The following is a 27679-nucleotide window of genomic DNA, read 5'->3' on the forward strand; positions in this document are numbered from 1 at the left end:
TTAGATGACCTCAAAAATCCCTTCCAGTTCTTGAATTCTGTGACCCATCTTTCCTAACCTTCTTTCATTCTGCTTTTCCCCCCTCATACTCTATGTTCCTGTTGAATTTTGTACAGGTCCCCAATTTCATCCTGCATTCTCTTGCTTCTATGCATTCATGTAGGTGAACCAAGCTCTCCATATCTCCTACCTGCTGAAATCTAGTCTTCTTTCGAAGCCTAGCTCAAGTTCCAAATCCTTCATGGAGCCTCCCCTTGTCTACTCTCCCTGAATTCCCTCTTTCTCGCCCCCTTCCTTGCATTTTGTAATACACCACTCTGCCTGGATGTCTCCCTTGTCTTTACAATTCACCTCCTTTCATTTTGATTTGTATCCATTTCTTATATTCCCAGTGAGTTCTTGGAGGGCAGATACTGAGTAACTGAAAATCCAGTTTACCCAGAGAAGAAATAATGAAACAAAATTCCTCCCAAAAGGAAGTGGGTCACCGCTCTGATAGATTCCATCAACCAAACAACAAGCATTTATTAACCACATATTTTGTTCTGGCCACTGTGCTAAGACCTAGGGCTACAAGCAAAAACAGAATGTTGTCAACGTTGTCAGGTGTGGCAAATGTAACAGGTGGTTTTGCTTGACTACTTTCCTTTCCTACCAGAGAAAGTTCTTTGTTGCCAGGAGGGGGTTAAATTTTAAGAAAGTATGCATGTGAAATCAAAGGGCAAAAATAAAATTTCTTCTAAAAATAAACAATTTAAGAATGTAAAAATATGAGTGCTTGAGTTAAAAATTAAAACATAGGGGGAAGCTGGGTGACTCAGTGGATTGAGAGTCAGGTCTAGAGATGGGAGGTCCTGGATTCAAATCTGGCCTCAGATTCTTCCTAGCTGTGTGACCCTGGGCAAGTCACTTGACCCCCATTGCCTAACCCTTACCATTCTTCTGCTTTGGAACCAATACTCACCATTGATTCTAGGAATCAAAAATTCTTGGAAGTTAAGGATTTTAAAAATAAGAAAAGAAAATATATACTCCTTTTCCATTCTAATTTTAATATTTGTAATAAGCTAGGGACATCTTATCACATTACTTATAATTTCAGTGAATTGGGAATAAAACTTCAAGCATATTTTTAAAAATACATCTGAAGAAAGGTTAAAGGAAGTCATTAATTTTATTACTTCATTCAAAGAAACTGGCTGGGAAAGGTCAGAGAGGGAAAGGAATTAGAAAAACATGCAACCTTTTTCTTCTTCTGGACTCTATATTTTGGTGGCTTTTACACTCTTTCTCTTTCAAGAAAAATTAGTCTTTTTCTACCCATTTCATTCACTTGAGTTTAGCTGCTGTGGAATTATTTCAACGTGGCATTCTTTGTAGTCTGCTATAGCTGTCAAAAAAAAAAAAACAACCCAAACCCAAACTTCCCAGGAGCTCTGCTTATGTTGGCAAGTCTCAGCTTGTGCCGAAGAGATGAGTCTTTTTTAATTACAGTACTTGTTTTCAAGGGGGTGTGGCTCTCCTCTAACCTTCTTCTTGGGCCCTTAGCCAGCCCAGTCTCTGGATCCCAAATGCAGTAATGCTAATAGAGAAAATGGAAATAACTTAAAATCAAATGTGGGACAACTGCATCTGGACGTTAGCCTCCCAGGGACAGTGTGCTATATGAGGAAGAAATTAAATCAAAGAAAAGGAAGAAAGGGAAAAGTAGCTGAACTAGACCAAGTCAAGACAGAGGAAGTTTGTGATGAAGATGACCCAATTTTGAGGACATGGAGGGCCTTATTCATAAACTATCTGAAAGATGGGAAGATGCGGAAAGAATAGGAAACTTTCACACCAAAAGGTGATCCAAAAGATGTCAAGATCTACTCATCCCTGTGTCTACTTTCTCATTTCAATAAATCTTTATGAGGTTAATTTGCACCTGTAACAAGGATCTCCCTAATGAAAATAGAAGGAAACAAGCAGGCTTTCTAATGGAAAAGCCACAGTAGACCACACCATAGATGGATCTGGTCTCGACTCTTTTTATAGGCATTCTATGTTCCACAGTCCTATGCAATCTATAACTTCTGGGTCCCCTATTTGCTATGAAATGGAAATGGTACTAAAGAAGATGAAATCAGGAAGAATATCTAGACCAGCCAAGGGGATGCAGCTAATGTATAGTGTTTATTTTGTGCCAGGCACTGTGCCAACTGCTTTATAATTATCTCATTTGATCTTCGCAGCACCCCTGGGAAGTAAATGCTATTATTAACCCCATTTTACAGATTAGAAAAGTGGGACAAACAAACATGAAGTGACTTGATTAGGGTCACATAACTAGTAAGTCTCTAAGGCAGGACTTGAACTTAGGTCGTCTTGACTCCAGCTCTAGTACTCTATCCACTGTACCACCTACCTGAAGATAAAATTACTGCAGAATTTCCTAAATAAAATCCATAACAACCTAGATGAGTTCAGGCTAACTTTCCACCTAGGAAAAGCCATGGAGATGGAAACTGTTTGTTGTCTAGACCAGGGATTCCTACTCTGGGGTCCATGAACTGAAAAAAAAAATTGATAACTGTACCTCAATATGATTAGTTTCCTTTGGAATTCTACTATTTTAAATTTTACATATTCTAAATCATTATTCATAGCAGAGATCCATAGGCTTTACTAAACTGTCAAAGGGATCTGTGAAATAAAAAAAGATTAAAAACACCTATTTTAAGCTATAATAAGTAGTTGAACTGATGGAAATTGAGATGGGCCCAGAGTCAAATGGGTTACTTTTAGGAAACTATTATGCTTTCATTGATCTTGGTCTTCTCCATGAAACCAAACCCCATACTTTTTTTTAGACTCTTACCTTCCACCTTAGAATCATTACTATGTATTTGTTCTAAGGCAGAAGAGTGGTAAGGGCTAGGCAATGGGGGTCAAGTGACTTGCCCAGGGTCACATAGCTAGGAAGTGTCTGAGGTCAGATTTGAACCCAGGACCTCCCATCTCCAGGCCTGACTCTCAATCTACTGAGCTACCCAGCTGCCCCCATACCCCCACACTTTTAACAACAGTTTCATTCTGGCCATGCTATATGTGTGTGTGTATATATATTTATATATATATTACAACATCAGAAGTTTCAAGTAATCAAAATTGCAGATAACCCAAACTGTGATAGGAGGATATGATGAGTATAAACCAGCTGATGAACAAATGAATTTAGTCAATTTGAAATCAGTGCTAGACCTCTTTCATGACAGAGGCAAATACCTTGTCAAGTATGTTGAAAAAGGTTTTCTATTTCACTTGATATTAATTATCAGGATTTTTAACAAATTTTCTCTATCAGGGGATATTGTACAATAACATATGCATGGTATACCCTTTCATCTAACAATACCACTACTAAGTTTGTACTCCAAAGAAATAATAAGGGAAAATATTTATACAAAAATACTCACGGCTGCGCTCTTTTGTGGTGGTAGAAAACTGGAAAATGAGGGAGTGTCCATTGATTGGGGAATGGATAAACAAATTGTGGTATATGATGGTGATGGAATACTATGCTGTAAGGAATGATGAACTGCTATATTTCTATTCCATAAGAACTGGAAAGACCTCCATGAACTGATGCGAAGTGAAATGAGCAGAACCAGGAGAACATTGTACACAGTAACAGAAGCATCGTAGGACAATCGAATGTAATCGACTTTGCTACTAAGAGCCATGCAATGACCCAGGACAATCCTGAGGGATTTATGAGAAAGAATGCTATTCACATCCATAGAACAACTGTTAGGATAGAAACACAGAAAGAAAACATTTGATTTTTCACTTATTTATATGGGTATAGAATGTGGGATTTGGGTTTTTAAAAGGTTATAAAAATGAATAACATGGAAATAGGTATTGAGTGATATGTGTATAATCCAGTGGAATTGCTTGTTGGCTCTGGGGGGGGAGGGTAAAGGGGAGGGAAAGAACATGAATCATGGAACCATGGAAAAATACTTAAATTAAAAAAAAAGATAACACATGTATGGGAGACATCTTGTTGGAGAGGTTTTGTTTTAATCACAAAACAAACATTGTAGTATCGTGTATTCTCCTTACTTTTTGGCCAGTTGTTTTTTGTTGTTCAGTCATGTCCAACTTTTTGTGACCTTATTTGAGTTTTCTTGGCAAAAATACAAATTTGAACTGAGGAAAATGCACCTTCCTGATTCCAGGCTCAGCAATCTGTCCACTGTACTACTTAGTTGGGTGACTTTAAAGATAGGATATTCTGTAGAAAATTGTGAAAGACTACCTGTCCTCTTTTCATATTTTCTTTAAGGATTTCATACATATGCATGTGGATCGCCCTCATGAGTGAGTGGAGATGAGAAAGGCATTATGGGTATAATGGTTAGGATGAGTTTGACTAAATAATTAAAATGTTGTGGTTGCCGTTTATAGAAATTAACCCTTAAATCACAAGACTGTTAGTAGCTCAAATAGCTTTATTATAGTAAGATAAAGATAATAAGAGAGGGAAATATACAAAGGAGGTAAAGAATTACCTAACCTAACCCAGAGTGTCTCTAAATCTCAGTCTCAGAAACAACCTCCCCCTGCTTCCTGCAGGGTCTCACTTTATATGCCATTCCTGTCACCCACTAGTTCTCCTACATCACCCCTCCCAAGAACCAATCATAATTCCTCAATTAGCCTGGCACCACCCAGGGGGGCAGGCAATTCCCTGGTTGCTGATTGACCCAAATTCAAAACAAATGGAAGGGAAGTCTAAGTCTCTGATCAAATCAAAATACAAATTCCCTTCTCACATGGGTTAATTATCTTCTCAAGTGGTTTTTTGGGTAGTAAATTTTGTTTGATTTTTTTTTTGGCCTTCTGTATGTTGACTTTTGGCTCCTTTGGGGAAGAAATATTCTATAGATATCATTTGTACATCATGATCAATTCTGGACATATCTCAACACTGAAATTTAATTCTTCTTTGAAGCAAAGCAAAAATATCTTCCTTTTTCAGATGTTTTGAGAATTGATCCCTCAATGCTTTCAAAATTGTACATTCTCCACCACTAGTTTCTTCTGTTTGTGTTTTCTGTGGTCCAGCCTCTTTCTCTATCTTGACCATTTTTAATGTGATCATTGAGGTGGAAGAGACCCTAGACAAGAACAGTTGGATCTACCAGTGACTCAAATATATCTCAAAGGGGAAAAAATGAACAGCTTAATTTTACATAAGCAAAAGAGTAGTGGTCTGATCTCATCTTTTATCTTTCTTTAACCGAGAAGGTTAATTTGAAAAAGCAAATTGATATCTTTTGTTTCAATATCACTTCATTTCTTAAAATGTCCCTCTCTCCTCCATTGCCAAGAGATCAAGCCATTAAAATGAATGATCTATTTTGTATAAAAGAGGAAAAACGTGGCTAAGCAAAAATAACCAAAACATCAGCTAAATCTGGTGATATATGTAGTGTTCCATATGCATAGCCCTCCACTTCTGCAAAGGAAGGAGCCAGGTATATTTCCATGTCTCTTGGCTGGGAAGAGAGGGGTGAGAAAGGCAGGCTGATCATTATAAAGTTGCACAGTGAGGAGACTGAGGAAGCCTGGTCTTTGAGGCTGTCAAAACTTGGGGAAATGCCTATTAAATACTATAGATAATTTGTTGTACTTATATTAAAATTATATTATACTTATAGTTTATTTATCTGCTTATTTTAATTTATGTTTTATATCTGTGAGATCGTCTTTTTAGAATCCTTTTTAATTTTTGTTTCTTTTTGCCTCCAGATCCACTTCCCAGATGTGGAGCGTGTTGAATGGGTCAACAAGGTAAGAACCAATTTGGATTCAAGATGGGGAAGCTGAAGTTGGGGAACCTGCTCTGGCTGCTCTGGCTACTTTCTGACCTCCAAATCAGAACCCCTGCAAGGCCTGTAATTATTTCTTGGATTCATCCTGGTTATAGGCAGGTTGAGTCATGAAGAATGTAACTAGGGGTCAAGGAAAGGGATTCTTCTGTAGAACCAATTAATAAATGAGCTGTGTGGAAGAGGTCAGGTGGTAAATGGTAGGTTATCTTAAGTATCCATAGCACATGCTTTTATAATTTTGATATCTTCATTTGATATTCTGATCTTAATAGTACCTTGAACTTGGAAAAAGTAGCTTTTCCCTAAAGGATAATTAGCTTCTGGTTTTTCAGAAAGGCAGTGTCCTATAATGTAAAGAACATTTGCAGTCAGAGGACCTGGGTTCAAATCCTAGCTCTGTGACTTGTCAGCTTTGGGCTGGTCACTTAACCCCTCTGGGTTTCCTCATCTGTAAAATAATGGATTTGTCCTTGATGACCTTTGAAGTCCCTAAATCTATGAAGACTCTAAATCTATGACCCTATGAGCTATGTACCCCCCCCACGTCATGAGAATGTTTATTTTCTTCTCCCAAACACTTCAAGTTAATTCACAAATTTCTGTCTGTGTAATTTCTATAGCCTACAAATGACAAATAGAAAAGACTAATATTTGAGGTCCCCAAGGCAGAAAAAAATCTAGTTTCTACCTGGGTGAGAGGGCAAAAGCCAAAGCAATTCAAAACCTTCTGAAAGGGATGTTCATTCATTCATCTGCCAAGACATCAGATCTCCTTGGCTTTTATTCTTGTGATCATTAGGTAATTATTGCATTATCCCAATATGTCAGGGGTCTAGCAGAATCTCTGAGTGTAGTTCACATATACATACATGTATATATATTCTATTTTCCCAGGTTGAATGCAAGATTCCTGAAGGCAGAGTCTTTTTACATCCTAGTATCCATAACACCTAACACCTGACACATAGTAGGCATTTCAGAAATGCCTGTCAATGGCTATTTGTTTCAAAGATACAGACTTCAGCCCCTCCGTGACTAACCATATTATCTAACCCATGCCCACTTTCTCCTTTAAGATCATCATGGGGGCTTCAATACACTGAGGGATTTTCTCTAGTTCTTTTGACTTTGCAAGAATAATCAAGCATTTGTTGAGTACCAGCTGGGTACCATAATGCCCCTCACTGGATTTTAAGAGTTGGAAAATCCTCAGCTCCAAATGCCTCATTTTACAAATGAGGAAAGCAAGGCCCTGCCCAAGATCACACAGGTGGCAAACAGTTGGGTCAGGATTCAAACCCAAGTCTTCTGACTTCAAAGACCCTTCTCTCTCCACTATCCCATCCTGCCTCATCTCCTTTAGCTGCTTCAGCTAATCAGTTGGTCATTGACATTACTTCTTTCTCTTGCCCCGTTCCTCTTTTTTCTTTTCCCTTTCATCTATCTCATGGTACTCATATAGCCCAGTTACACAGGATAGCTCTTGTCAGTAGCCTTTCCTGGAAGGCCACATAGGATAGGAACTTTCTCTCTCCCCATCCAGGCTTTTCAGAGACAACCTTCTATCCAGTTCTTTATTTCCACTGAACACACACACACAAATCAGATAAGCCAATCAGCTATGTTGTTTTTTACTGCATTGCATAGCATCATATTTACCTAGATGTTTCCTCTCTGTGTTGTAGGTGGGAAAAGGGTTGTTATCTCTGTTTTACTGGGGAGAAAATGAAACTCCAAAATGACTGACCCTTGCTTAAGGTTACCCAAGTGGTTAATGATAGAAGGTCTATCCAGGGCTGCTGGCTTAATTTTTACTTTTTTAAACCATTTTACTATTATTATGCCTCCATGGGATTAAGATACTGGAAGCATTTCTGTTTCAGAATGTGAGATTAAAGTTAAAAATAAGGAGGAGACCTTTAGATAGCTACCAGCCCTTCTAGCTAGCACTTTAATTTCACACTCTGCTTACTTTATCTATTGGTAACCCCAGGAAAAAGGAGGTTTCATGTGACTAGTGGCTTGACTTGCTTTCTGATACATTAATCCTAGCAAGGGTTCTTAATCTGAGGTCCATTAACTTGTTGGTGTTTTAAAAAATATTTCGATAACTTTATTTCAACATAATTAATATTCTTTGTAATCCTATGTATTTTATTTTGGGGGGACAAGAGGTCCTAGGTTCAAAATCTGGCCTCAGATATTTCTTAGCTGTGTGACCCTGGGCAAGTCACTTGACCCCCATTGCCTAGACCTTACCACCTAGAACCAATACATAGTATTGATTCTGAGACAGAAGATAAGGGCTTAAAACAAACAAACAAAAAATCTTATGGGGTTATATAAAAAGCCAGAGACTCCACCAGACTGGTGAATGATCCATACCATAAAAAAAGGTTTGGAACCCCTGCCCTCAATATTCCTGTATCTCTGACTAGAGGTTAGAGTTTTCCTTCTTTTTACTGGTAGAGTTAGTCATAGAGGTTGGGAGAGTAGTTCTGTCTCGGAAGTCGTCAAAGAGAAGATTAGGTTCATAAGTAGGGGTACCAATCAGAGGAGTCAAAACCAAATTTAAAAGTTTTTTTAAAGGAAATATGAAGAATGCAAAGTTTGTAGTTTATTGCATTGATAGGACTATTGCTCAATGAGAGACAAAATATGTTCATAAGACCTCTAGGGGCATCTTTGAAGAACAAGAATTTAATAGCTAAAACTTGCCTTAAGTTGGACAGTCTTGGAGGAGATTGGCATTATTGACTTTGCAATGACAGTGGTAATAGTTCCAGATTTTAATCAATAAGCATGGATTTTAATCTCTACTTTGCCTTTTGCTAGCTGTGTGATTGGAACAAATCACTTAACCCTACTAGGACTTTCTCAGTTTCCTCATCTTTTAAATAGAGTGGGGTATTAGATCTTCTCAATTCCCTTCCAGCTCTAAATCTGTAACCCTTAAAAATTAGGTCTTCTCATTTCCCTCCAAGGACAGGTTTGAGAGAGAGTCAAGTGAAAAAGCTGATATGGACAGTGAAATGGTTTCAAAAAAGAAATGCAAGATCACTAATCCTTCTAAAAGCCCAAGGATCCTCAAAAGTAAAAATCCCATACTCCCAACCCTAGATCCTTACTAGCTGTGTTACCTTGGACAAGTCATTTAACCTCTGCCTGCCTCAGTTTCTTTACCTCTAATATGAGAACAATAATAGCTCCTACCTCCCAGGGTTCTTGTAAAGATCAAATGAAATAATAATTGCAAAGTGCTTCACACAATGTCTGGCATATAGTGGGAGCTTTACAAAAGTTTTGCTATTGTTATTGTTGTGGATGATGATGATCTAAATGGTATTTGTTGGTTTAAATACATTATTCCTAGAGCAAAAGAGACCTTTGAGATCATCAGCTTGAACCCACTTGACTGACATATGAAGAAACAAATCAAGAGAGGTCAGGTAGCTCACTGAAGGCACACAGCCAGCAAATGGCCAAGCCAAGAAGAGCTAGAACTCAGCTCTCCTGATCCCCAGACTATGGTTCTTTCCACTGTCTTAAGTTAGGATGTGAGCAGGGCAGCCCTTTTCCTGCTATTCAGAATTGAAAGTCCTTTGGATCTGGCTGTGTTCACTTAGCAGACCTGAGAGACTGTGTGAGCTGCTTAGAGGTTATAAGATTGTTTGAGTCAATTCAAGAATCTTGATAGAATTACTAAGAATTAGGACCTGGATAGCCCTTGATCATCAGTTTGATGTGATGGCAATCTCACTCTGTGTGTATGTGTGTGTGTCTTCTTCACGCTGTAGATCATAGCACAGACCTGGCCCTACCTTGGCATGATTATGGAGAAGAAACTTCGAGAAAAACTAGAGCCAAAGATCAGAGAAAAGAGTGTCCATCTGAAAACGTTCACCTTTACCAAGCTGAACTTTGGACAAAAGGTTGGTGCATTCCTTTATTTAAGTACTGGATTGTTTTCAGACTTCCTACCCTCATCCTTGGGCAGCTGGGGGCCACAGTGGATAGTTAAGGACTCCTCTTCCTTAGTTCAAATCTGGCTTTAGACACTATCTAGCTGTGTGACTCTAGATAAGTCACTTAACCTGATTTGCCTCAGTTACCACTCTATTATCTTTGCCAAGAAAACCCTAAATGGGGTCACAAAGAGTCAGATTTAACTGTAATTAGCTAAATAATAATAAAGATAGTGCTATAAAGTTCACAAAAGGCTTTACCATATAATCCTCACAACAGCTTTATGAGAAAGGCACTACAAATATTATTAATCCCATTTTACAAATAAGGACACTGAGACTCAGAGAAGTGTTTTTCCTCAAGGTGTCTTTCTCAGGATCATAAGTATTGAAGGTAAGATTTGAACCTAGGTCTTCTTGACTTTGGGCAGCTAGGTGACTCAGTGAATGGAGCTCTGGGCCTGGAGTCAGGAAAACATGAGTTCAAATCCATCCTCAGATACTACCTCTGTGACCCTGAGCAAGTCCCTTAACCTCTGTTTGCTTTAACACATTGGGAAGGAAATGGCAAACCAGTATCTTTGCCAAGAAAATCTCATGGGTAGAGTTGGTGTGCTGGGATCCACGGAGTCATGAAGAGTTGGACCCAGCTTAACAGCATCTTCTTTACTTTAAGTCCAGTGGTGTCTTATCCACTATTCCAGGCTTCCTTAATGAATCTAATCTAATTCATGTGCCAGGCACTGGAGATACAAGAGCAAAGTGAAAAAATAGTGGCTGTCCTCAAGGAAGTTGCATTCTAAGCTCATCCTGAGTGGCTGGGCTCTTCTTCTTCTTCCTGACCTTAGAAGTGGAGCTCTGTCTTGTGAATCAGGCTCTCTCTGTCCAGTGACTCTAATAAAATTATTGATATAAGGTGCCTTTGGGAGACATGATTCCTAGGAACTCATTAGCCCGTTAGACAGTAATTCAGCCAACTTCTATTAAACTTCTACATTGTACAAGACATCATGCTAGGTCCTGGTGAGAACAAAGATGGATAATGCATGGTTCCTTTCAAAGGAAAATCATATAAAAGCATATAAAAGAAGGGTTCAAAAGTACTGAAGTTTTAGAAGGGACATTTTTAGTTGCCTATTTGTTTAGATAAATAAATACAGCTCCATTGATGTTAGTAGAGATGACAGAGAGCAAAATAATTCAAACAGTAGCAGATATAGAATTCTTAGTCTCTTACATCAATTAAACCAAACTCAACAATGGCTTTACTTTATTCCCTTACTTCCTCCACCCTACTGCCAATTCCTGTTGTTCTTTTAATTGCACCTTTTTGTAGCAAACATCTTGAAGAGAAGCCAGGATGGATAGGTGGAAGTTGGGATAAAAGTGAAAGAAGGCAGAGGGGAAAAAGTGAATGAGATGAAAGGAGAGAGGGTGTCCTGCCAATCCAGATGGCTCTTGGTCCTTCCTTGCCTGGGGACAGGAATGGGTTGGAGAGAGGGAAAATAGTAGAGAGAGTATAAGATTTTGTGGGAAGAGAGAGACTTGAGTTCAAATTCTGACTTTGGCATTTTCGCTTATGTAAGCATGAATATACAGACTCTTTGACATTAATTTTCTTCATGTGTAAAATGAGGAAATATTCATATTTTTATGGTATACTGAACACTGATTCCAAAGCATAGGACCTGGATTCAAATGGCAACTTTGCCATTTACTGATTGGGTGACTTCACACACACACGCACGCACGCACGCATGCACGCACGCACGCAATCTCTCTCATTCTCTGTCTCTGTCTCTTTTTCTTTCTCTCTCCTCTCTCCCTCCCTCTCTTTTTCTCTCTCTTTTTTCCTCTCCCTTCCCCCTCCTCCTCCCCCCATGCCTTTGACCTTCACTTCCCCTGATCCTCAATTCATTAAAAGAAGGTATTAAGGACTAGATCCCCTTTCAACCTTTCAACCCTAAATTCTATAACTTTATTTTTAATGAAGGATAAATCCTGATAGAGATGTGGGGGAGAAGATGGTCATACACTGGAAACTGAGGTGAATCAAAAGCAAATCAAAATGGGAAAGTAGAGGATCTACTTTGATTTTTCTGTTTGCACTTCATCTGGATTGTCAGTGACCTGTGACCATTATTGTTTTTATTGCCTTTTCCAGTAGAATGAGTTGTGGGGTCCTCTGCAGTGACCTCTCCATCATTCTTTTTCAGTGCCCCAAGGTCAATGGTGTGAAGGCTCACACTAACCAGTGCAATCGAAGACGGATCATCCTAGACCTGCAGATATGGTAATGTAGCTGGGGCTGCTGGGAATATAGACTAAGCACAGTACTTATTTTTTTAAATGTTTTTAAACCTTTACCTTCTGTCTTAAAATTATCAATTCCAAGGCAGAAGAGCAGTAAGGGCTAGGCAATTGGTATTAAGTGACTTAACCAGGATCCCACAACTAGTAAGCATCTGGTCACGTTTGAACCCAGCACTTCCAGGCTTTAGACCTGATTCTCTATCCTGACTGCTCCACCTAGCTGCCCCAACTAAGTACAGTACTTTAAAGGTACAGTATCTTACATGAGGCTGAAAACTGGGTGCTTTGTTTTAGCACCAGGAACCCAATAAGTTGATTGAACTACTTAAAGGAAGGTCCATCCTCCTTTGTCCAGAACACATCTTTGAGGACTGAGGAGACTGGGATAAGTACATGCGGGAAGCCAAATAGAGATTAATGATTCAACCTAATGGATAGTCACTAAAAGAAGAATGACAAACTATGGCTCTGACTTCGAATCAGACCCTGGCCCTGAGGCAGTAATCCTTCTTCCAGAAAACCAAATATTTAAGAGCAAGCTTGGTGTGGATGGTGGCTGAGAGAGGTGAGTGAGTTCCCAGTCTTTGCTCTGAAACATCCTGGCTAGGTCTGGGGCTGAGGAAATAACTTACATCCTCAGTGGCCCCTGCAATGCTCTAAAACTATGAATTGCAGACAGGTTTCATCTACTTTGTAATGAGGAGTTTCCTCATCAGGACTTCCAAAGCCAATGAGATCACAGGCTCCATCCAAAACAACAACAAAATCAAAGCAAGGAAACAAATTGATCTTTCCATCCTGTGCTGTGCATTTAGCATTGGAAGGTAGTGCTGCCTGGGAGAAAGGATGGAGGGACACTCTTGGGAGCTCTTGTGCTGGTAGTGGTGGAGCCAATTCTTTCAAACCCTGAAATAGAATAAAAAGATGGGGGAAAGTGAAGGATTTGTGGGAATTGTAGGGGAGAGAGGTGTTTTGTAAAATGACAACATGAGCAGTTGATTAGAGTGGTGGGTAATGGGTGATGTGTTTTGAAAGAAAAGAGACTGAGAAACCCTTCTGGGCAAAGATCTGGCTTTATACGAGCAAGAAAATCACAGAGCCCTGAGATCTGCAGACTTTCCAGTTTGAAGTCTGAGACCCCTAGCTGCGAAATATATACTCTTTGATAGTTTCCTGTTTGTCCTCCACAGTAAATCCCCAACCCTCTATTTCTTCTCTTTTTTATTGCAAGATATTTTCTATTCCCAATTACATATAATAACAATTTTCAAAATGTTTTCTGAAATTATAAGACCCCACCCTCCCTTCCTTCCCTCTTCTTAGAGGCAGTAAGCAATTTGATCTGGGTTGTACATGTATTATCATGTAAAACATACTTCCATATTGGTCATTGCTGTAAGAGAATACAAATATAAAACCCAAACCCCAGAATAAAAAAACAAATAAACTACTGTGAAGGATGGCATGCTTTGATCCGCATTCCAACTCCATCAGTTCTTTCTTGGGAGATGGAGAACATTCTTTGTCATCAGTCCTTCAGAATTGTCTTGGATCATTGTATTGCTGAGAGTAGCGGAGTCTTTCACAGTTGATCATTGTACAATATTGCTTTTACTATGGACACTGTTCTCCTGGTTCTGCTTTTTTCACTCTATATCAGTTCATGTAGTTCTTTCCAGCTTTTTCTGAAATCATCTTGCTTATCATTCTAATGGCACAATAGTATTCCATCACCAACATATGCCACAAATTGTTCCCCAAATGATGGGCATCCCCTCTGTTTTCAATTCTTTGCCACCACAAAAAGAGCTGTTATAAATATTTTTGTACAAGTAGGTCCTTTTCCCTTTTTCTAATGATCTCTTTGCCAGTTTCCTCTTTCTGAGAAATACCCAACCCTCTGAGACTTCATTCCATCCCTTATGGTCTTCTAAGACTTCTCTAGTCTTTTAGCCCTATGAATTTATTTAATATTAAAAATAACATAATGTATAATCACATACTTAGGATTTATATAGTAACACTCATGATTGATAGGAATACACACACTTAAGATAATTACTCAGATACTACCCTGGGACTACATTCTTAATCTGGTTACATTCCAAAGTCTTTTCTGACTATATTCTTACTAAAAAATGACACAGTTATGTCCTATAAATCCTCTGGTATCCTAAACATACTCAAAGCATTGATTAAAGCATTGATTTTTTTCCCATTATCCATTTCTCAGACCTTTGTGTTTGCTGGATTTTTTATATGTACAATTCTTTGGTTGAGTCATTTTTTCAGCCATATCCAACTGTGATCCCAACTAGGCCTTTCTTGGCAAAGATACTGGAGTGGTTTAGCATTTACTTTTCTGGCTTATTTACAGATGAATAAACTGAGGCAAACAGGGTTAAGTGACTTGCCTAGGGTAACATAGCTATTAAGTGTCAGAGATTGGACTTGAAGTCAAGAAGATGAAACTTTTTGACTCTAGGTCTAGCACTCTATCCACTGTACCGCATAATTGGCATTTCCCCCCTAAATCTTCTCCAAACCAAGGATTGCCAGTCCTTCAATTTTTCCTCAAATAGTGTGAAGTTGAGGTCCTTCATTAACATGGTTGCCTCTTTAGTTTATCAGTGTTTTTCCCAAAATATGGTACTCTGAACTAGATGCAACCTATTCTCACTAAAGCAGTAGCACTATTTTCTCCTTACTTTTAGAAATTATACATCTTCTGCTCACTTTGGTCTAGCTTTAACTTTTTTTATTCCCATGCTTGTCTCATATTGATTTTGCAATTCTATATCTTTTTAAAATTCTTCCTATCCAGGCCTCTCCCACTTTTTACTGGTGAACCTGATTTTTTGAACCCAGGTATAAGAATTTACATTGATCATTATCAAATTTGATTTTACTGGATTTGGCCCATTATTCTAGTGTCTGAGTAGGCAAATGAAAACCGGAGCTTGCTACCAGTTTTGGGGGAAGGGGGAGGAGTTGTGTGGTTTAAAAACTAAGAATGTTTGTTACATTTTTAAATATAGTAAAAATTATTTTAAAATGTAAAAACAATTCTTGGTTCTCTCAGCCCACAGGCTGGTTTTGGCCCATATGCCAAACCCTATTCTAACCTAGTCTATTAAGATCTTTTTGGGGTTCCTTTGCCATACAATATTTTTGAGAGACGGAGATGGGGAGAAAATTTTGAACACAGGACCTCTGATTTTAAATCCAGGGGTCTTTCTAATGCCACAATTGATTTATTGTATAAAATTCCATCCCTGCTTCTTCTGTTTTGTGCAGTAATTTGTATTGTTTCAATAAGAATAAATCAGAGGTTGTCTCCTCTCTTTCATATTTTTCCTGACATGAAACAGAGAGTTCAGCCCAAAATCATCATCAGTAGTGATTCCCTTGACATTCCAGGGATCCCAAATCTGGAATTATGAGAATTTGCATCCTACTCTTACATAACTTGGTGGGTAGATATTTAAAAAACAGGAATACATTCTCATTCATAATTATTAAGTCAGCAGTTTGTGTAAGAATTACTGTTGTGAATAAGGTTAGTAATAAACTATGAGGAGATTTAATCCAGGAAGTTTTCCTAGAAGGGATGAGATCTGAATTGTCCTTCAATGAAAAAAGAAATGCCAAAGGTTTCTAAAGCCAACCACTCCCTCCTTGGGTGTCATATTTCCTGTTCTTAGCCAAGGTTCCTGAATTGAGAATACTTTGCTAGGTGGAAGGAACCAGATTCCTAGAACATTCATACAGAATAATGTGTTAGCTTATTAAACACATGAGAATGTATGGCAGTTTGGGAATTTCTGGTTACTGAGTAGCTGGGTGGGGAACCATTAACTAACTAGACAATAGAATTTATAGTTGGAAGGCATCTTAGAAGTTGTCAAGCTCAACCTCCCAGAGTCCAAGATTGTCTTGGACAGGACTTCCTTCCTTTCTTCCTTCCTTCTCTCCTTCCCTCCTTCCTTCTTTCTCTTCTTCCTTCCTTCTTTCCTTCCTTCCTTCCTTCCTTCTTTCCTCCCTTCCTTGCTTTCTCTCTTCCCTTCCTTCCTTCCTTCCTTCCTTCCTTCCTTCCTTCCTTCCTTCCTTCCTTCCTTCCTTCCTTCCTTCCTTCCTCCTTCTTTCCTTCCTTCTTTCCTCCCTTCCTTCCTTTCTCTCTTCCCTTCCTTCTTTCCTTCTTTCCTTCCTTCCTTCTTTCCTTCCTTCCTTCCTTCCTTCCTCCCTTCCTTCCTTCCTTCCTTCCTTCCTCCCTTCCTTCCTTCCTCCCTTCCTTCCTTCCTTTCTCTCTTCCCTTCCTTCCTTTCTTCTTTCCTCCCTTCCTTCCTTCCTTTCTCTCTTCCCTTCCTTCCTTCCTTCCTTCCTTCCTTCCTTCTTTCTTCCCTTCCTTCCTTCCTTCCTCCCTCCCTCCTTATTTCATTTGTTTCTTGTGGGTTGTGGTCTCCAAATCCCTCACCATCCTGATCTTTTTTCTTTAAAGAAACTCTTAGCTATCATATACAGTTTTAACACAAATTAGGACTAATTTATATATATATATATATATGTATATTTCAAATTTCTATATAATTCAGTACAAACTTTCTATGCCTTGAACTAGTCATATATGTTTTCTATACACATACAAATATGCACACATACCTACCACACACATGTACATACACATTATGTATGTGTGTGAGTATTACCTTTAACATTAAAAAGACCAAAAAATAAGAGGAGAGGATTGTACATAGACCTATATATCTACTACTCATAGCTTTTTCCTTTTATTATATTAAATTTAATATGGGTGAACCAACATTGCCCTGTTTCTCAGTGACTCCCTCTGGACTCCTCTCTGTCTCTGCTGTATATTGTTAAATTTCCCCCAATGCTCTTTTCTTTTCTCTCTCCACTTTTTTGATTTGAGTGCTTAATCCTCAGTCATATGAAGATGTAGTTTGTTATTGCATTTACTGGAGTTCTCAAGTCTTTCAAAGTTGTTTGTCTTCATTATCGCATAAATTATGCTCACTTTGCTCTACATTGGTTCATTCCAGTCTTTCCCATGTGAGAATTATTTTTTCATATATTGTACTAATTCCTGTATAATAGGAAAAATTACTGTGTATCCCTGTGAATGGGATCTGGGTCAGAGATTTCATCTAGTTTGCTGGTTTTTGCATTTTCTTTGTCTTTCTCCCAAAGAAATGTTTTCACTTTTAACAGAATTTGATTATTGAATGAAGACAAGGGTTTTTTCCCAGCCTATATGACCTGTCTACCTATGAGGATAGAGAGTGGTAGATAGCTTGATGGATTACCTCAATTAATTATCACCAGTTAAAGATGCTTTGGGATGCTCAAGGGAGGGGCTGAATAATGAGTTCCTAAAAATCTATTTATTAGGCTGCCTGATGTAGCTCAGAAGATCCCTGATCCTAAGAGCACCTAGATCCCTTTATTAGTTATGATGTTGGCCTAACCAATAAGCCTGATATAATCAGTAAACATATTCTTACCCAAAAAAATAGTCTCTCAAGAGAATTTTAATTAACACCTAGTTTCTTTGATTCCATGACTTTTGTCATTTCTTACAGCACAGTAATATTTTATTAAATTCATATTTTTCATCCATTCCTCAATTATTGAGTCAGATGATGTGTTCTATAAATAATGCACAGTTAGTTAGCATTACTTTAAAAACCCTAGATGGGGGCAGTTGGGTAGTTCAATGGATTGGGAGCCAGGCCTAGAGATGGGAGGTCCTAGGTTCAAATCTGGTCTTAGATACTTCCCAGCTGTGTGACCCTGGGCAAGTCACTTGACCCCCATTGCCTAGCCCTTACCACTCTTCTGCCTTGGAACCAATATTGGTTCCAAGACAGAAGGTAAGGGTTTTTAAAAAATCCTAGATATTTCTCACCCAAATAGCTTCCAGAAAACGTCTCTTCTAGTCTGCATATACATATATATAGGGATTGGGAGTTGGGAAGTCCTAAAAAGTTCTATATATACATATAAAACTACAGACTAGAAGACACATTTTCTGGAAGCTATTTAGGTGAGAAATAAACACATACACACACATACACACATATTTTGTGTGTATATTTTTCCAACCTTAACACAGAACTTTATAATTATCTCTTGTTAACTTTGAACTTGATAGTTTTGATACAGGCTTCCTATTTGTTGACATAATTTTGTTTATGTTACCCATTGTGCCCTTTGTTGCTTTGTAAATTTAATAAACATTCTTTGTATATCTTTATAGAATCATAAACTTAGAGGTAGAAAGGACCTTGGAGGCAAAAACTTGATTTTACAGTTGAAGAAACTGAGGCCCAGAGAAGTCAAATGCCTTGTCCAAGGTCACACAGGTAGCAGAGACAGGATTTGAACCCAGGTCATCTGACATGTCCCTTTTCATCCAAATGTTTGATAAAAAATTTTAATAAGACTAATCAAAAGATAGACTCTAGTGGCACTATGCTAGAACCTTCTGGGTGATACCACACCATTAATATTTTTTTGGAATTCAAACAGCTATTGATTTATCTGCTAATTTGATCACCCAACCTATATTTTACCATCTACTTGAAAGAATATTATAAAAGCCTATGAAATAGTTTGTTGAAATCAAACTTTATTCTACCAATAACACTCCATTGACTTGAGTATTTACTAAAAGAATCTGTGATTTTAATGCTATGGGTACATGTTTCACAGGTGCAGACCTGAAGTCTGCCTAGTCTTTGTAGAGAGTTGCATGAGTTACTCTGACAGAAAAAAAAAAAATATCACCTGATTGTCAGCCTTCTGGTGATGAACTTAGCTGAGCTAGTCTTTAGGACAGTCAGCATAGAGTCTGCTACCAGACCTATCCTTGAAGCCTTTCCAATTTTGTAGGATATGCCAAGTTTGTGTTCCTCAAGAACCAAGGATCAGGGCGGCTAGGTGGCAGTGCAGAGTGCCAAGACTGGTGTCAGGAGGTCCTAGGTTCACATCTGACCTCAGACATGTCCTAGCTGTATGATCCTGGGCAAGTCCCTTCATCTCAAATGCCTAGCCCTTACCATTCTTCTACCTTGGAATCAACATGTATCAATTCTAAGACAGAAGGTAAGGATTCCTCCCCCTCAAAAAAATGAAGAATCATTTCCATACCATAATGAGGCAATTGGCTAGGATTTTAGCAGAGAATCGGTGTATTAACCCTGCCCAAAAAATGAATCAAGTTAGTGTAACATGAATTGTTGACACTGAGACCAATCCAGTTTTTTTCTAAAAACCCATATTCTCTTCCTCTTCTAGATCCTTGGCAGGGATCAGTGCCAAGCTTACTAGTATGTACTTTGGAGGCACCAGTTCTTTTCTCCTTTTTTAAGAATTAGTACAGAACCTGGTTACCTTCAGTCTTCTAAAATTGCTCCATGATATCCCCAAGATTACAAATAGTTCCTTCAGCACATTAAGACATACATTTGTTGAATCTTGAATTTCCTTAGGCTCAAGTACAATTTTATTATCCTTCCCATTCTAGACTTGAGTTCCCTCTTTATGAAGTTTCTTCTGTCCATCATAGGACAATGTTCATTTTCCTTACTGGAGAAGATGGAAACAAATTAGAAGTTAGGCGATTCTCCCTGCCACTATTGGCATTACATCTTCTTCTCCAAGGATCAAGTATTTCCTTTGCTGCTTCTTGTTTAAGACATAGATTTTGTCAGTCAGCAAGCATTTATTAACCATCTTCTACAAGCCAAGTACTGTACTAAGTGCTAGATATACAAAGAAAGGGAAAAAATAAAAGTTATTCTCAAGAAACTTCTCCCTTTCACCCACTTTTATTTGTTTGGGGTTTTTTTACATATATAACTCAATTCATTTTAGAGTTTAGGTCAGAGATGGATCACTCCATTGCTGTCTCGCACCATCAACAATACCAGGCATTGCCATGTCTATTTCTCTGGTTAGCCCCATCAACAAGAATATTGCCCCCAAACCAAGAACTGTCTCCTCAAATAGACCAGAACTTTCTGAGCATTTAACCTTGCTGAGGATTCTCATCAGTGAGTGTATGAGTAAAGGCTGGATTAAAGAATAAAAGCCACAGTGGAATGATGATGGCATGGTAGAGAGGGAGGGGCTGCTTTCATAAAAGTGGGTGGACACTGGAAAGCAAAATAACAACTCCCATTTATATAGTCCCCGGAGGTCTGCAAAATGCTTTCTCCATAGTAACTCTGTGAGGCAGGCATTGCAAGTAGTATTCTCCTTTTACAAGTGAGATGCTAGGGCTTCAGGAAGCTTAGGGATCTTACAGCTAGTAAGTACTGGAGCTGGGACTCGAACCAGTTCTGTAGCCCCCAAGACCAGTATTGTTACTGGTTGGACCTGTCATTTGCCACTTTAATGAACTCTTCAAAGAAGCAAGATTTTATTTTATATTTTTTCTATCATAGAATGGTAGATCTCAATGAGACTTCAGAGGACATCTAGGGCAGTCTTCTTTCAGAGCATTTCTGGCAGGTGGTCTTAACTCAAGTTTTTGACTATCATTGGAAATCATATGATTTACAGGTCCTTTTAGAAGTCTATCTTTGGGGCAGATAAGTGGCTCCATAGATAGAACACCAGGCCTGAAGACAGGAGGTCCTGGGTTCAAATCCAACCTCAAATACTTCCTAGCTATGACCCTGGGCGAGTCACTTAACCCTAGTTGCCTAGCCCTTATTGCTCTTCTACCTTGGAACCCATACTTCTTATCTACTCTAAGACTGAAGGTAAGGTTGGGTTGTTTATTTTTTTAAGTCTACCTTTGAGGATCATGATCCATCTAAAGATGTCACAGGCTCACTTAGCCCATCCATCCAGTTACTAGTAAATGAGTCATTGAAGGGTGAGTTTTTAGCCACAGAAAAAAGCCTTTCCCGTGTTAATATCACCATAGGATCATAGGAAAATTGTTTTTAGACTCTCATCACTGTCAACCCCAAATGCCTTTTACTAGGCATCTGGGTGTGTGGCACTGTGTAGGACCGTACAAAGCCAGGGACACAGAGAAGCCATGCTCTAATATGCAAACATCAACCTGGGCAAGATATTTCAGGTCATGCATTAAATGAATCTGTAAACAATCCAAATACTTCTATTGAGTGTTAGGGTGTTGGTGCACTGAATAGGAAATTGAAGGAAGAGGAATTTAGGTGCATGAAAGGAAATATTTCTTCCATATTTCTTTGTTTGAAAATGATAATTTTGTAATGATATATTTTTATTTTTACATCACCACCACTTCTGACCACGTCCCTCTCTCTTCTTCCCTCACCCTCATGCCATCTCATAACAATGAATTAAAAAGGAATAGGAAAATGAAGCAAAATTAACCACCACATCCTCTGAGCCTAACAGTGTTCCATACCACAGTCCCCTGCCACTGGAAGGAAGGGAGGGAAGCAAACACTTTCATTCACCATTCAGAGAAGCAGGGTTTTATTTTATGTAATAGGCAGCCAGATGGCTCAGTAGATAAGAGTGCCAGGCTCAGAATCAGGAAAATTCATCTTTCTGTACAAGTATTTTTCCTTTATTATCTCTTTGGGGGTACAAACCTATTAATGGTATTTTAAAAAAAAAAAAGCAACCTCATCTTTCTGAGTGCAAATCCAACTTCAAACACTTATTGGCTGGGTGATCCTGGGCAAGTCATTTAACCCTGTCTGCCTTAGTTTCTTTATCTGTCAAATGAACCAGAGAGGGAAATAGCAAACCACTCTAGTATCTTTGCCAAGAAAACCCCCAATGTCACAAAGAGCCCAACATGCCTGAAACAACTGAATAATAACACCCTCCAATATTCTGTAATTGAATTTTAGGGCTAGATGAAACTTCAGAAGTCCCATTTATGGGAGCAGCTGAGTGGCTCAGTGGATTGAGATCCAGGTCTGAAGATAGGAGGTCCTGGGTTCAAATCTGCCTCAGACAAATCCCAGCTGTGTGACCCTGGGCAAATCACTTAACCCTCATTGCCTAGCCCTTATCACTCTTCTGCCTTGGAACCAATACCCAGTATTGATTCTAAGATGGAAGGTAAGGGTTTAAAAAGAAGTCTCTTGTATGTTTCTCATTGGAAAAGAGTCTTTTTTTTTTCTATTTGCTAGTTCCCTTCTGATACACCAAGGGCCCCATCTAGGCCAAGCACACAGCTTTTAGTTTGCTCCTACCCCTTCAGCACATCCCTCCGAGTTTCCTTCTAATATCTAGCTTTTTCTCTCCTTGATAAAACAACCCATCCTGATTATTTTCAATTACTTTCTGCTGGAGATTTTTAAGGTGTTGGGGATCTTTGGAATTTATCTGGGCTAATAATGGGCAAGAGACACCCATCTTCATTATGGTCACGCTCTCTAATTAATGTTCCACTTGTCTTTGGGCCCCCTCTACTGAAGATTTTTCTGAGAGTTTTGCCTGACACCTCAATCCTGGTGTAAAGTATGGACTGGTGCTGAGTTATCTGGGTCCTGAAGCGGACTGGTGTAGTCTTGTGTTGACCATTTATGGTCAAACTCCCTTTCAAATTTCCCCTATAATTATGAGAATGGTGGAGCCTGATTGATTTCCTGTACAAATATTGACCCAGTGTCTTTGTGATTAGGAGATGTGCTATTACATAAATAATACAGAGGCATGGTAGCTATTTTTTGCATAGCTTTGCATTCTTGCATCATCTTCCCCTTCCTGATTTTAGGGTCTTTTACGAATACAATTTGTTCTCTCTGGTTCTTATTGTGGGTTTTTCCCTCATTTCACTGGCCCACTCTACTGCCTAAGGGACTGCCTTCTCAGACTGGTTTCTTCCCTTTCCTGGCACTGTGAAGTCAATTAAGCCCATTTACTGAGCCAAATATGCACAGCCCCTCTCCCCTGCCAATTTTCTTACTCTCACAAGTTACCTATGAGTTTTTAGAGACAGGGACCCCAGAGAGAGGGAGAGACAAAGAAATTGAGAGAATTTGTTAACTCTGTGCTAAGGGCTGAGGGTATAAATACAAGTAATCAAAGTAGCACCTGCCCTCAAGGAGCTTATATTCTAATGAGGAAAGACAACACAGAAGTAGAAACTGAAAAGGAGAGGGAGAGGGTACAATGTGGAAAGAGGCATGGAAGAAGGGGTGTGCTAGAGCCAGTTGTTAAATTCTTGGTACAAGCATTTACATTTCAGAAATCAGCAAATGCTACAGATTAGACCTTTATTTATCACTTTATTGATTTCTAGACAAGAAAATGATGAAGAAAATGTCAGATTAAACTTAGAATTATATTGAGTATGTTTTCTTTTCCCCCAAGAGCTGGTTATTAAACCAGTACATCAGTACACTGATGTACACCAGTAAATCAGTACACTGATGCATGAAAGTCTGGGCCCCAGAAAGATAAGAAAAAAACTCACCTGTCATAGCTGAAGGGCCCAGTGGCAGAACCCAAGTTACTGATGGGGAGGAGGTAGAGGTTATGGTCTGAGTAGGCCTCAGAAGATAGGGCAAAAGCTCATCTATCAAAGCTGAGGGACCCAGGAATAGAACCCAAGTTATTGGTGAGAAGGGAATGGAGGTGATGGGCTGTGTAGAAAAGATATGGTTAATGCCATGGAGACCAGAGCCCTAAGAGACAGAGGTAAAAATTTGCCCGTCAGAACTGAGGGACCTGGGGCAGAGTCCAGACTTCCAGTGAGGAGGAGGTGAGTTGCTCTAAGTAGAGAAAGCATAGGAGTAATAACATGGGCTAGGAAAGAAAAAAAAAGCCTCAGAAGGATTTCATAGCTGTCCTCAAGTGTCTGAAAGACTGTCTTATAAAGGGATTGAACTATTTTGCTTAATCTCAGAGGGCAGATAAAGGAACAATGGTTAGAAGGCTCAGAGGGAGGTTTGGACTTGAGGTAAGGAAAAGCTTCCCAAAATTTAGAGCCAGTGAATATCCTATCACAGGATATTTTCAACCACAAGACTAGATGCCTACTTGATATGGCTAGAATAGTTAGAATTCCTAATCTGAAGTCATTTTCCCATTCCTGGGATTCTGAGATTTCCATGGGTGAAATGAGCACAAACCAATCCAGCCGTTAGAATGAATGCCTTATATTCTTTCTTCTTCCCTTTCAGCTTTATAGGAGACTGTGAGATCAGTGTGGAGATACAAAAAATGCCTGCTGGGGTGAATGGTATACAGGTGGGTATTTTCTTGGGAGACAGGGGAGGGAGTAAAAAGAAGTAAAGAAAGAGCAGAGAAGGACTCAAATTAAAGATGAAAGAGAGCTTTATTACATGGAGAGAAGAAACTTATATTTCAAGGATTATTCTCATTTTGGAACACAGTAGATTTTCAGAGTCCAACTGAGAATGAGAAAATGTTCCCATTTGCTGAGGGCTGTCAAATTCCTAATTTTAAAAATAGTTTTTAAAATAACAATTTGGGAAAATTGTTCACTGTCTATGGAGCTAGTGGGGGGGAATCTATTATGGAGAAAATGGCAGATCCATTAGAAAGGAAGGTAAGAGAAGGAGAAAGCATGAAAATCTAACACAAAGAGTGAAGGAAATTTGCAGAAGCATGGACTGAATCTCAAGGATCAATTGAATAAAAAAAAAAAAAGAGCTAGTTTTGAAATGATTCTGAAACTGTCGCATTCAGGGTTGAGGCTGCTGTCCTGGGTGCTCAGGATCCAAAGGACATTGAGTGTCAGAAATAGGGAGCAGAATGGGAGAGGAGTTCATTTGACTTGGCTAAAATTTCCACACCTTCCTTTAACTTGATGGCTTCATGGGACTCAGTGTCAGCATTCACATCCATTCATAGACATGGTATTCAGGCTAGAGGACCAATGGCTTTAGATGAGTCTTTCAGGAACTCAGGATGTAGTGAGAAAGAGCTCAGTCATAGAGCAAGAGCTAAAGGGTAAGAATAGCTAAGTTTGCAGAGCATGATGGGTAGAGGCTAGAGATTTTCTGATAATGGCCCTTTTAAGGTGAGGGATTAGGACTCAAGCCTTAATCCTGACAAGAGATTTGGGTTTTGTGTGTCTTAGTTACAGGGCACTCTGCGTGTGATCCTGGAGCCTCTCCTTGTTGATAAGCCATTTGTAGGAGCTGTGACTGTATTTTTTCTTCAAAAGCCTGTAAGTTGGGGGTTAGGGGTTGAGGTGGGGTATGAATGGATAACTGAACAATAGAAAGGGACATCACTCATCTTAAAATGCCACCCTTATTAAGTACCTACTCTGTGCTATACCTTGGAGAATGCAAAAAAGCGAATGATACTCATATCTGAGTTTCTATTTCCTCATTGCTAAAATGAGGGAATGAGATGGATGAATGAATGAAGCATTTTTCTAGTTCTTACTATGTACCAAACATATGCTAAGTACTGGGGGTACAAGTAGAAAAATCAAGACATTCTCTGATTTTAAGGAGCTCACCTTTAATTAGAAAAGGTCACGCACAAAAGAAAGCTAGGCTGTAAGGCAGAAGAAAAGGGCCATTTGGACTAAGAGGGCATCATTGGAGTGAATGGCAAGGCCTAGAGGTCCTTAGGATACAGAGGACCCAGGTTAAGAGGACCCTGCAGGGGGACTGCAAAACATAAAGGAAGAGCAGTTATAAGACCTGATGATCCTCCATCTCATCAGAAGAAATGGAGTTATTGACTCCTATATCATCCATACCTTGTGCATAGTCAAACAGCCAACTTAAAGGAAGGAGATAAAAGGGTGGGTTTCCCTCAGGGGCAGCAGTTTTCCTACCACTTGGCAGTCCAGAAGTTTATGCTGGTCAGATCCCATTTTTTAGTACTTTAGTGCTTTAGCACCACTTTGGAAGCAGGACTTTGACAACCTCAAGTAGGTCCAGAGGAGGACAATCAAGGTAATGAAGAGTCTTATAATTACACTAGACAAGAATTAGTTGAAGGAGCTGGGTATTCTTTGCTGTTGTTTAGTCATTTCAGTCTTACCTGATTCTTCATGACCCCATTTGAAATTTTCTTGTCAATGACAGAGAAATGGTTTTCCATTTCCTTCTCCAGCTCGTTTTATATATGAGCAGACAGAGGCAAACAGGGTTAAATGACTTACCCCAGATCATATAGCTAGGAAGTGCCTCAGGCCAGATTTGAACTTGGGAAAATGAGTCTTCCTGACTCCAGGAAGCTCCAGCTTAGCCCTCTATCCACTGTGCCACCACTGAACTACTCTATTGCATAATTAGCCTGAAGAAAGAAAGACTTAAAGGGAATGTGACCTTTGGGTGGATGTCACATGAAAGAGATGATATTCTTTGTTGCTACAGGGGGCAGAATTAGGACCAATGAGGAATTACAATAAAACAGCTATCAGAATAAGGGATAAAATCATAATATAGATGTCCAAAATGAAGCATCCCTCTTGGGAATTGCCTTCTTAAGTAATAAGTTCCTTGTCACTAGAAATGTCTGAGTAGGGACTATAAGACTATAAGATGTAGTAGAAAGATTCGTATATTAAGTATCAAATGAGATAATATGTGTAAAACACTTAGCATAGTGTCTAGCACATAGTAGGTGCTATGTAAAATCTAGCTATTATAATTATTATTTTGGAATTGGACAGGATACTATCTCAGGTCCTTTCCAATTCTGAGATGCCATTACTTTAGGTATTACATGTTTCTTGTCTTTGAGGATTTCATAAAACTAAAGAAAGTCAAGCATACTATAACTGCCCCCCTTCTCTTCTCTCTCTCTCTCTCTCTCTCCCTCTCCTCTTTCACTGGCTGTCTCTGACTCTCTAACTCTGCCTCCCTATCTCTCCCTATCCCTCCTCTCTCCCCTGTATTCTTTGGGGGGAGAATAGGTAGATTATTAGTGTGCTGAAGAAGACTGATACTAAAGAATTAAACTCCAGGACAGAGGCTAGGAAGAGTGGTGTGGAAGATATATGGGTTGACCCTACGAAACATACTCTTTGAATGTCACAGGGGGCTGAATAGGGGCATGGTCAAAGTTGCCCTCTTGCATTTGATGGGCATGCAGGGTGGGGGGTTCCCCCTCACATTGGCTCAGTTGATGCAGTCACAGAATGTAGTCACTCCCTTTTAACCATCTACTGAGTCACCAGCAATTCTCATTCAGTGGCCAATAAGGGAATTGTTTCATCATCTCCCAGTGCCAGGCCCCTTTAGAACTGAGTCACACATGACTTGGATCAGAAGGAGTTTATCATCTCTGATCTACCCAAGTGATAAGTGACACAACTGGTCAGTTAGAAGCAGGAGGGCCACTTTGTGCATGCCCTGTTACATGCATGTAGGGCTATTTAAGTTTATCTCTCCTGGAACATACTGCTATGGATGCCATACCTCATGTTTGTCTGTTTTTTAACCTTTACTTTCTGTCTTAGAATCAATGTGGTATATTGGTTCCAAGGCAGAAGAGTGATGATGGGGATTAAATGACTTGCCCAGGGTCACACAAAGAAGTGTC

The 27679-nt window shown here is 39.2% G+C and overlaps 1 protein-coding gene across 1 annotated transcript in view; it reads left to right on the plus strand.

Moving 5' to 3' along the window:
* The window catches only part of ESYT3 (extended synaptotagmin 3), an 83656-nt gene that overhangs the window by 12211 nt on the left and 43766 nt on the right, over positions 1-27679 (plus strand). The window contains exons 2-6 of the mRNA XM_001375649.4: positions 5803-5844; positions 9683-9817; positions 12067-12143; positions 24328-24394; positions 25251-25340. Coding sequence (XP_001375686.1) covers positions 5803-5844; positions 9683-9817; positions 12067-12143; positions 24328-24394; positions 25251-25340 — 411 coding nt within the window. The remainder of the gene's footprint in view (positions 1-5802; positions 5845-9682; positions 9818-12066; positions 12144-24327; positions 24395-25250; positions 25341-27679) is intronic.

This window comes from Monodelphis domestica, chromosome 4, assembly GCF_027887165.1.
Source record: "Monodelphis domestica isolate mMonDom1 chromosome 4, mMonDom1.pri, whole genome shotgun sequence".
Taxonomy (NCBI): domain Eukaryota; kingdom Metazoa; phylum Chordata; class Mammalia; order Didelphimorphia; family Didelphidae; genus Monodelphis; species Monodelphis domestica.